Genomic DNA, 11,643 nt, shown 5'->3' with positions numbered 1-11,643 from the left:
GACCTATAGCTTCGAATTTTTTTAGACTAAACCTCGAATGCCATTTTTTTAATCTCAGAGGTACATTCTGAGCTGGGTGCTGAAAAGAAAGAATGCGTAACGTGATTTTCGAAAGCTCCCCACTGCTTCCTACTAATACAGCTGCACAACAGCTGTAAACATAAACAAAGTAGAAGGCTATGTTCAAGCTCAAGCGTGACATATTTTTTGCTGCTGAAGTGAGTTGTTTTGAAACATTTTGGATCTGTTAATATTAAAGTTTTCGCTGAAAATTTAAGTGCTCCGCGCTTTTTTTTCTAAGTAGACTAAACGATGGGAGGCCAAAAGAGGCTTTTTTTGGTTTTCCATGTGATGACAGAACAAAATAAACTATCGATCGACCACAATGCTTGCCACTTCTTGGTAGCATTTTTCAAACAGTAAATTGGTTCCGCTTTGACAGTTCTAAATTGAGGCCGCTTTGCGAACCACTATTCTGCACTCAGATTCTGAGTAGCAAGATAATTAATTAAGAAAAACATATTGGATTGACATTATTAAAAAAATAAAATAAAGGGTACTCAGTCTTTAATTTTAGTCTATGATTAACTAGATAAAAAATACATATCGATAATGCACTTTGTCGATCTATTATGAGAAGCCAGAAAGCACGACTTTATGCTTTGACTTGACGACTTGTCGATCTTTCGAGTGAGAACGAGCCGGGACTTCGAATTTGATGTTCAGTATATGATTTTGTAAAAATCCATAAATTTAATAGGAAAAATAGGGTAAAAATAAGACGAAAAACACTAATATGGCTATATCTCTGGAAATACATTTTGGAAAAGCTTCAAATTTTGGGCCCAAGCAGTTTATGGCGCATGTTTTCGAATGGATTTATTTGAAACTGAATTCTTTTAATTTGATAGTGTTATCTGTAAAATAGTCCAAAAAATACCTCTAAAAATGGCTTCAACCACATTTACTGGTAGAAAATTGTGAATCAAAAAATAAAATGTTCGTCTCCGACCCCACGGCTACAGATCTGCAATATAAAAATTGTGGGATTTACGAGCGGTTTCCAATGATGGAAGACACCATTTTTTAATAGTGGATACAGACATCGCTCATGTACTTCAGAAAAAGAGCTCTCAAAAATCAAACTTTGTGTCCCGGGTTTCGGGCCAAAATTCAATCGAAAGAGAGCATTTGAACCTTCAATTTAGTAATAGGATTTTTTGCTGGGACGAATCCTCGCCGTGCACGATTTTTTAAGATTTCTGAGAAAAGGGTTTTTTCAAAAGCAAACCTAAAACCTTTCATTTGTAAGAAAGGCAAAAATATGCATTCGGAAAAAAACTAATTTGTATCGCTTTAAATTGATCTCCCGAAAGGCCTTTTTTATTTATTTTCAAATAGTTTAAATGTGTTAAATAACAAAAGGTATCTTTGGTGATAGAGTATAGGATCGTGCAAAAGCTGGTTCCGGAGCTAATTGTTTCTAAAGAAAAACGAAATTTCATAAATCATTTAGCAATAAAATTTAAATTGGGAGCCGATATTGTTTCAGAGTTTTTTGAAAATTGTTCAGGTTTTTGGAATCAAGAAAATCTTTATGTAGAAAGCACCCATACTAAAAAATATTGAAAAGCTAAGAACACATGTCATTTATTCCATCCATTTTGTGTCGTTGATTCGCCTATTCAGTCTCCATACAATTTTGGCAGCTGTCCATACAAAAACGTAAATATTCGAAAATCTGTAACTTTTTAAGGAATTCTCTGATCAATTTGGTGTTTTCGGCAAAGTGAAAATATCTACAACTATTCGGAATTGCAAAAAATAGGTACACGAATTTTTTTTTTGATTTTTGACTAATGTTTTTTATTACAAAAACTCAATTTCCGTAAATCCGTATTTTTTTTATTTTCGAGATTTTTTGATGTTTTTGGGGACAAAAACCAGCAACTTTTGAGCCATAGAAAAGCATTGCGTTTTTTCAAATCGAAATTTCATGCATCAAATTTATATGACCTAATTTTTATGTAAACTTTAATTTGTATTCGAAAAGTACCTTTCAGAATATTTGATAAAGTTCCACGTTTTTAAGCCGTTTATAGCCACCGAAAATTTGATTTCAGCGAAATATTTGCAGTTTTTCGATTTAAAAAGTGGCTTTGAGTGACCATTTCTAAAAATATTTGTTTTAAGGTTCAGGTTAACAATTTGCTTCAAAATCGTCTTAGAGACGTTGAAGATTGAAGCTCTGGTTGCTGAGATACAGCGGCATAAAGAAAGAGAAACATGAAAAATGAAGTTTTTTTAGCCTTGCCCAGAGCAGTTCTCTACGAAATCGGTATTTTTTTTTATTAATTTTAATTTTTGTATTTTTTAATCCAGCTGAATCTTTTTGGGGGCCTTGTCCCCTAAAACATATCAAAAAATGAAAAAAAAATAATTTTTTTGTGAATCAAGTTTTAGTGACAAAAAATGAAATAAAAAATCACCAAAATTTTGTTAAACTTGTATAATTTTTTTCAGTGTAGTCCTTATCCATACCTACTACTTTATCGAAGACACTAAATCGATCAAAAAAATCCTTCAAGGATACAAATTTTTGAATTTTCGTATATAATTTTTGTATGGAAAGATGTTAAATTAGTATGGAAAATTATATGGACAAACTAATGATGTAAAATGGCTTCTTTGGGCATACCGAAGGGACCTAAAAAGTTTCAGTCGGATTGAAAAATACATAAAAATTGAATGACGGAAATCTCAGAGATTTGCTCGAAAATATCCCTCCATTTTTGAATGCCGATATCTCAGTTACTCAGTAACCGAATTTCAATTTTAGAAAATGAAACATTTGCATCTTTTCGAAAACAATAATTTAAAAAAATTTAAACCAAGAGTAATATTTCAGAAAGGCCTAAAATTCAATATGTAAATCAAAAATCTGTACAGTACTTTTCGACTACAAATTATTTTTTACATAATAAAATAAGGTCAATAATATTTTATGTATGTTATTTCGATTTTTCCAAAATGCATTGCTTTTTCAAAAATTTATAACTATTAGGCAAAATTTTAGACCATACTTCTCTATGGTTCAAAAGTTGCGGGTCTCCTAAAACATATTAAAAAATCTCAGGCTTTAGTAAAAAAATTCAATGTTTTTATTAAAAAAGTCAATTAATTCTTTCCGTGTGCCCATTTTTTCTGAATAGTCCTCATCAATACCTACATCTTGCCGAAAACACCATATTGATCAGAAATTCAGTAACTTTTTCAGCATTTTGTAATACGTGTTGTATTTTTTTTTGTTGAAATTAGGTATTTTTTCATAATTATATTTAAGAAACTTTTTTTTTTCTAATTTTCATTTCAGTAAATCGCCTTTTTAAATGTTGGTACAAAAGATGTTGAAAATTTCACAATTTATCATTTTCTTAGGCTTTTATAAACGGTAAATATTCAATTCTGTTAGATTGTGATATCGAAACGATTTTTTTATCTGGTTTGAAGTCTGCTGATTCGGTCTTGATAGTCGAATCTATCTATACCCCATATGAATAACTGGTCATTACCAAAGCCCACTCCAAGGCACTGGCAAACTCCAGCATGCACGAGAGGGCGTTAACTAACCCGGTTTGACGGGATTACTGGTTCGGATTTTGTGTGGTAAAAGGAAGGTAATTACCATGCAAAAGCCGGATACCGTTTGGCAACGAAAGTAAAATTTCACTTAAATGTGTACGGCTGCTTTTTCAACACTTCGTCGCCATCGTGCTAACTTGTCGTACGTGCATTTTGGGCCAAATTGAGTTAAGAACGCCATTTTGTGCAGCTCACAATGCCTCACCTTTTGACCTTCACAGATCCCCTAAATTCGATTTCAATCCTGAGATATTCAAAAAAAACCGAAAAAACTCCGTGCATTTTTGTCACTTTACATATGAAAGTAGTTTCAATCTTGTCGTGCTATCTTGTCACTCCATGAAAATTGATGTAAGTGCGACAAAAGCCCAAAGGGATTTCAGGCCAGGAAAGTCAGGATGCGTTTGTCGCACGTACTAGCTAGACTACCGTAAACATTTGTAATTATAACTCGGGACTCCAGCAACCAACTTCAACCAAACTTTGGGACAATGCACAGAATGGTGAGCCAAACAAAACGTGCTTGTTATTGTTTACATTGCGTGCTCTCGTTTTTGAATATTCAAGGTCAAACATTAAAACGCGTTTTTCTCGGAACGTCAAAATGGCGGGTGCGACAAGATAGCACGACGACGTCGACTTGGTGTCAAAAGAGGGGATTGATCTTGTTTATTTGCACACTTATATCACCGGAGACCTGCGTGTCCGTTTGACTCAATCAACTTCCAACAACTGACAGCTCCAAAAATAGTGCTCGGCTTTGACAGCACGCCAAACCTTATCAGCGTTGTTCTAGTATCATTCTAGAAACTCCCACGCCAAGATAAGGAACACTATCAAGTAAAAGCCTTGACAACTTGCTGGAAATTCCGGACATCCACTTACTTTGTATCGAACAAGTTTTATTGAAAAATATCTTGTTTTTTCTTTCTTCAAGATTCGTTCTTATCAATTAAATTGTTTGATTAACTGTCCGTTTCGTGAAATTTTCCTGGCAACAGAATGACATTTACTGCAACTAGATGCAGTGTAGACTGCCGCTGCAAGAGCAAGGTATTTTTTGGGAAACCTTGTGTGACATCCGAACATTTTGAAATCCGGGATCTCGTCGAAACGCTAAACATGCATGTGTTGTGTTGTAGTGAAACAAAGCGAGTCTTCAAGGTGAGTGTACCCACGAAGATCCGGGACACTTGAACCCATATCTTCAATCAACGGTGCTCAATTAGCCGGGGTATCAAACCACATTACCCGGTTTTAAAGACCCTCCCACCTCCGAGACCAACCCCTTTCCAGTGCAGTGAGGGAGAAGGTGTTAATTGGCTTCATGCTCCGAAAAGCATGAAACCGTAACACGCTATCAGATAACTCCGGTCACGACCATTTTTGGCACGGATCAGTAACTTGGAGTCGCGGCATGGTGACCCTCTCACTACGTTGAGACCACAGCGAATGCACACAAATCCTCTCGGCTTATACCCTTGCGGCTTCAGCTGGGACTGTATCGAGTTTCTCCAGAAATGTTTACAGAAATTACGTCACGTCGCAGTGGTTTTGATATCACCTGTGATGGGAATGAAAATCGAAAGAAAAGCCAGGGCAAGAAATTTGGTTGAACATAAGGTTCGAAATTCGAAACGATCGGGACGATGAAAGAAAAATTGAATGTGTACTTCAGGGCTTAACTGCATGAACTTACAAAGGAAAGGGTGGGGCAACTTGATCCTTTTTTTGTGTCGCTCATAGGTCTTTTAATTTATCACAAAACTAAAAACAAAAATAAAAATAAAATGTGTAGGCCTTATCACATAAGTATGACTTTGTGAATGAAAGTTGCTAAAAGAAAAGAAAAAATCTTTTTCACTCAACAAAACACTCATAATTTAGCAAATGGCACCTATCTTCCATCATGACCATCTTTCCAAATCACAAAAATTGTCAAAATATCACCACTGATCATTTCCAATATGTCACCACCAAGATATCAGCATATCAAACAAACCATCAAAGTGATCTTCAACCCTGCGGAACTAGTTTCAACTCGATTTCCTTTTAAAATTCATGCTTATCATTCCGTGAGATTCAAAAAAAACCACCCTGTACCAAAAATCACGTCACAAAACATGACCTAAAAAGCTTCCGCTGTCGTCATCCGGGTAGGGGGGCGCTGAGATTCTCAGAAAATGTCTTCCCGGTCATTCTCAAAAAAAGATAACTTTACACATTACTAAATTGAATGGCTGCAGTTTCGCGGGCCATTTTTCCTATCAATACTTCGGTTATCATGTATCCTCTTCACGACAACGGGACGATTTTTTTCAATTGGTGAAGTGAAATACGGAAAATGTTGTTGGTATAAAAGACTTGACCTGGTTGATTGGACGTCAGTATCATTTAAACTCACTCTAGTGACTTGGATAGTAGCATCAAAGAAAAAAAGTGTGATTCTGTGTTGAGAATGAAAGTGTTTCTTCTTGTGGTGACCACCCTGGTGGTGGCTGCCAACGCCCAGGGCGAGTCCAAACAGTTTATGTCCCCGATGCCAATACCTTCGCCATCGATGCCACCTCAACCCTCTCCCGGCACTGGAGGCGGCGGCGGCGGTGGCAATGGTGGAAACATCAACAACTGCCCCCTGGACTCGAGATGTCCCGCGGTGAACCCGGCCACGCCGGTCCTGCTGCCCAACGGTGTTTGCACCCGGTTCCTGAAGTGCCACAATGGCCGTGCCTGCCAGTACGACTGTCCCCCGGGACTGCACTTCAACCGTGAGAAGCTGGTCTGTGATTGGCCGGAACAGGCGTGCTGTGACCCGAGCGTACCTTGCCGTCCAGCTGACAACGGCAATGGCAACGGTAATGGACAAATCCCATCGCCATCTCCATCTCTGCCACCGACCTGGAACCCAGCGCCTTCCGCTCCGATTCCCCAGCCACCGACCTGGAGCCCTTCGCCATCCGTTCCAGTTCCTCAACCACCAACGATGGTTCCTCGGCCACCAACCGCTCCAATTCCCCAACCACCGACATGGAACCCAGCGCCTTCCGCTCCGATTCCCCAGCCACCGACCTGGAACCCTTCGCCATCGGTTCCAATTCCCCAGCCACCGACGATGGTTCCTCGGCCACCAACTGCTCCGATTCCACAGCCACCGACTTGGAACCCAGCGCCTTCCGCTCCGATTCCCCAGCCACCGACCTGGATCCCTTCGCCATCCGTTCCAATTCCTCAACCACCGACGATGGTTCCTCGACCACCAACCGCTCCGATTCCCCAACCACCGACCTGGAACCCAGCGCCTTCCGCTCCGATTCCCCAGCCACCGACTTGGAACCCAGCGCCTTCCGTGCCAGTTCCCCAGCCACCGACCTGGAACCCTTCTCCACCCGCTCCAGTTCCTCAGCCACCCAGCCTAGTTCCAATTCCCAACCCACCAACCCTCCCCCTTCCCCAACCACCAACCGCTCCAGTACCTAACCCCCCTTCCATGCCTCCTTCCATGCCTCCTTCCATGCCTCCATCCATGTGGGGATAAGACCGGAATAGCTTCCGGAAAGCGATAAGTCTTAACTTTGATGCTTGTATTAGAATGTAATTGTCAAACTGAATCACACAATAAAAAAATTTGTATCTGTGAAAGAGCAGAAACAATTCTGGTTGAAGAACTACAAATCTACACCCAAACGATTGGACTCGAACACAAAATGCTACGTGACATCACCTTCATCAGCGAACATCGAAACTGTCATGCAATTTACGTAAACATGACCGAAGCAAGAGATGATGTTCCCAATTAGGTTTTACGCCAACTCTGTTTAGAGGTTAGAAATTTGACAGCATCTGTGCAAATTTGGGTACGTGTGCGCTTTGGTTCACGCGAGCTGTCAAATGACGTCAGGGCGTAAAACGTAATTAGGAGTTGACACGATGTTTTGGTCACGGCATCATCGCTACAATCATTAACCACCCTATCGTCCGCTGACCTTGTTGGCACTGATGTGATCATGGTCATGGTCTTCATGTGGTATTCCAAAGCTTAAAAATAGTAACAAAAACAATCATAGACAACTTCAAACATGCCTTCAACAACATATCAGCATATCAAACTAGTCATCAAAGTGATTCTCATTACATTCTTGTTTAAAAAAATCACCCTGTAACAAAAATCACGTCACAAAACCCTAACAAGCTTCCGCTGTCATCATCTGGATGGGTCATTCCGGTAGACGGTCGATGAGATAATTTTACACATTTTCAGATTGAATGGCTTCAGTGCCGCCGGTCGTGTTTCCTATCAATATTTCAGTTATCAGGTATCCTCTCCAAGACAACGCGACGAGTTTTACCAACCTGCTGATAAAAGTTACGGAAAAATGATGTTGGTATAAAAGACTTTAGCCAGTTGATTGAGAATCAGTATCGTTCGAACCTAGTCTAGTGACTCGGATAGCAGCATCAAAGAACAAGTGTGATCTGTGTTGAGAATGAAAGTGTTTCTTCTTGTGGTAACCACCCTAGTGGTGGCTATCAACGCCCAAAGCGAGTCCAAACAGTTCATGCCACCGGTACCTTCGCCATCGATGCCACTGCCTCCGATTCCTTCGCCATCGATGCCTTTACCACCAATTCCATCACCATCGCTGCCACCAGTACCGGTCCCCTCCCCATCGATGCCACCTCAACCCTCTCCCGGCACTGGAGGCGGCGGCAATGGTGGAACCATCAACAACTGCCCCCTGGACTCGAGATGTCCCGCGGTGAACCCGGCCACGCCGGTCCTGCTGCCCAACAGTGTCTGCACGCGGTTCCTGAAGTGCCACAATGGCCGTGCCTGCCAGTACGACTGTCCCCCGGGACTGCACTTCAACAGTGAGAAACTGGTCTGCGATTGGCCGGAACAGGCGTGCTGTGACCCGAGCGTACCTTGCCGTCCAGCTGACAACGGAAATGGACAAATCCCATCGCCATCTCCATCTCTGCCACCATCCCTGCCACCAGTCTGGAACCCCTCGCCATCCGTTCCAATTCCGCAGCCACCAACCTTGACTCCAAGGCCACCATCTCCATCTCCTTCCCCATCCGTTCCAATTCCGCAGCCACCAACCTTGACCCCAAGGCCACCATCTCCTTCCCCGTCCCCAATCCTTCCACCGATCCCCTCGCCGTCCGTTCCCCTGCCACCGACCTGGAGCCCCTCTCCGTCCGTTCCGATTCCACAGCCACCCGGTAGCGTTCTGTGGGGATAGGTGATGGTGATGCAACGAGATAGGTTTAACACTTTGATGCATGTATTCGTCAAACTGGATCACAAAATAAAAAAAATATCTGTGAAAAAGCTGAAACAGCTCTGGTCCTGATCCCCACAATTCGATTTCAATCCTGAGTTATTCAAAAAAAAAATCCGGTAAAACTTCGTGCATTGTTGTCACTCTTCATATCGACGCTGTCGTGTTAACTTGTCGCACGTCGTTTTTTGACGTTCCGAGAAAAACGACTTTTTATGTTTGACCTTGAATAAACAAACACGAGAGCATGCAATGTAAGCAATAACAAACAATTTGCAAGCAGAACATAACCAAACTTTTTGGCACCCTCAGCAAACGTCAAATCAATACAAATTGCTGCCGGATCTTTTTCCGGATCTCTAGCTTTCAATACCTTATCTTTTGACCTTTACAGATCCCCACAATTCGATTTCAATCCCGAGTTATTAAAAAAAATCCGGTAAAACTCGGTGCATTGTTGTCACTCTTCATATTGACGCTGTCTTGCTTTTTTGTCGCACGTCGCTTTTTGACGTTCCGAGAAAAACGACTTTTTATGTTTGACCTTGAATAAACAAACACGAGAGCATGCAATGTAAGCAATAACAAACATTTTGCAAGCAGAACACCCTCAGCAAACGTCAAATCAATACAAATTGCTGCCGGATCTTTTTTCCGGATCTCTAGCGGAAAAGATCCGGCAGCAATTTTGTATGGTTTGACCTGGGTGCAGAATAGTGGTTCGCAAAGCGGCCTCAATTTAGAACTGTCAAAGCGGAACCAATTTACTGTTTGCAAAATGATACCAAGAAGTATCGATCTATAATTAATTTTATCAGGATTAAAAAAAATGACTCGAGCTTTTGAATTATTCGAGGTCAACAAATCTTAAGATACAAATATAAATAATATCGAAACTTCTATTCGGCTGTTCTTCTGGTTCACAAAATTCCAATCACTTCTGACGCAATTTTTCGTCACATGTAAAATTAAAAAAAGCATCTTTTGGTCGCCCATCGTTTAGTCTACGAACAAAAAATGCGCGAAGCACTTAATTTTTCAACGAAAACATTAACATCAACAGATCCAAAATGTTTCAAAACAAGTCACTTCAGCAACAAAAAATATGTCACGCTTGAGCATGAACAAAGCCTTCTACTTTGTTTATGTTTACAGTCCCAGGTTTACAGCAGTAGTGCACTTGTAGTAGTGAGGAGCAGTTGGGAGCATTCGAAAATCACGTTACGCATTCTGTCTTTTCAGCACCCAGGGTTTGACGTTTGCGGAGTGCACAAAAAAAAATTAAACAAATCACTTCGTGCATCGGCCAATTCTGTGCATTGTCCTTAAGCTTGGTTGAATTCGGTTGCTGGAGTCCCGAGTTATATTACCATTTTCAACGGTAATCGAGCTCGTACTTGTGTCAAACGCGTTCTGAACTGAAATCCATTTGCTCTTTGTCGCACTTAAATAAATTTTCAGGGTGTGTCAAGATAGAACGACATGATTGAACCACGGATATGAAAAATGACAACAATGAACGGATGTTTTTATTGAATATCTCAGGATTGAAATCGAACTTAGGAGATCTGTAAAAGTCAAAAGGTGAGGTATTGTGAGCTGCACAAAATGACGTTCTTAACTCAATTTAGCCCAAAATGCATGTGCGACAAGTTAGCACGACAGTGACGATATGAGTGAAGTTTCGATCTGATTGTGCTTTCTTGACACACCCTGAAAATTGCCGCAAATGCGACAACCGGCCATAGGGAATTCCGTCAGAACGCGTTTGACACACGTAGGTACATCTTTGTTTGCATTCGTGTGAGTGCCACTCCGTACCACAAAAAGAAAAACAAAAACAAATGATCAACAGACCGATAAATCATACAAATCAAAATCAAGCTGCAAGCTCGGACTCATTCATCAATCACCGGCCAATTAATAGATCTCGTCGTGTTATCTGCGATCGTTAAACTCGACACCAACAAACAACATGACTTTCCAAATATACTTCTTTTATTCACCGGCTTAGCACTGCTTAACAAATTTCGGTTCGGATATGCCTTTTTCCATTAGTCGGAGCTAATCGCTGCTGACGCGCGAGCGCGCCCGCTGACCAACATCTGTCAAAACGGTTACAAAATGTTCCCTGCAGCGACTTCGACCGGCAACAAATCGGAATTGCGTAATAATATTTAGGTTGCACTTTTTTTGTTTCATCTATCTATTACGTTTTTTTTCGTTTTTCCTTTTTGATCGATGTCATATTTGCGGGTTTGTTTTGGTTTTGAATTATTAATGAACGTTTATTGAACGAAAATGAAATCGATTGCACTGGTTGTCAGTCGAAAACTACTTCTTAGAACTTTCTCTCAAGAAATCTTAAGTCATATATTCCTAAACAAGAACAAAATTTTGAGTCGAAACGTCATTTGAGAAAAGTTAGACCTTACATCTCTGTTTATGTTTGAAAAGTTGCAATAACTCAATCTTCAAGATGATTGTAAATACACAAAAGGAAAACTAAAAAAAAAACTAAAAAAAACCTTCCAGCAACAATTAAATGATACAGTGAAGCCAAACTATTTTTGTCCTATTTACGGTTGACCAATCGTGACGACCCGATCATGTTGAATTTTTATTGGCCCAAAGCGTTAATTTTTTTCACACACATTTTGCTGCATCCATAAATTCAGGTTTCTGGCGTTATCTAGCTGCAGAAACTTCGCGAAAG

The 11,643-nt window shown here is 40.4% G+C and overlaps 1 protein-coding gene across 1 annotated transcript; it reads left to right on the top strand.

The window, feature by feature from the left end:
* Window positions 1–6,011: 6,011 nt before the first annotated feature.
* LOC119765959 (vegetative cell wall protein gp1-like) lies at window positions 6,012–8,935 on the top strand. The gene is made up of 2 exons (XM_038250250.1): window positions 6,012–7,174; window positions 8,115–8,935. The coding sequence occupies exons 1-2, from the start codon at window positions 6,101–6,103 to the stop codon at window positions 8,886–8,888; spliced, it is 1,848 nt and encodes a 615-aa protein (XP_038106178.1). The 5' UTR covers window positions 6,012–6,100; the 3' UTR covers window positions 8,889–8,935.
* Window positions 8,936–11,643: the final 2,708 nt, after the last annotated feature.

This window comes from Culex quinquefasciatus, chromosome 2 (genome assembly GCF_015732765.1).
Source record: "Culex quinquefasciatus strain JHB chromosome 2, VPISU_Cqui_1.0_pri_paternal, whole genome shotgun sequence".
Lineage (NCBI taxonomy): Eukaryota > Metazoa > Arthropoda > Insecta > Diptera > Culicidae > Culex > Culex quinquefasciatus.
The sequence above is the reverse complement of the archived record's forward strand: the minus strand, read 5'-3'. Positions and strand labels throughout refer to the sequence as shown.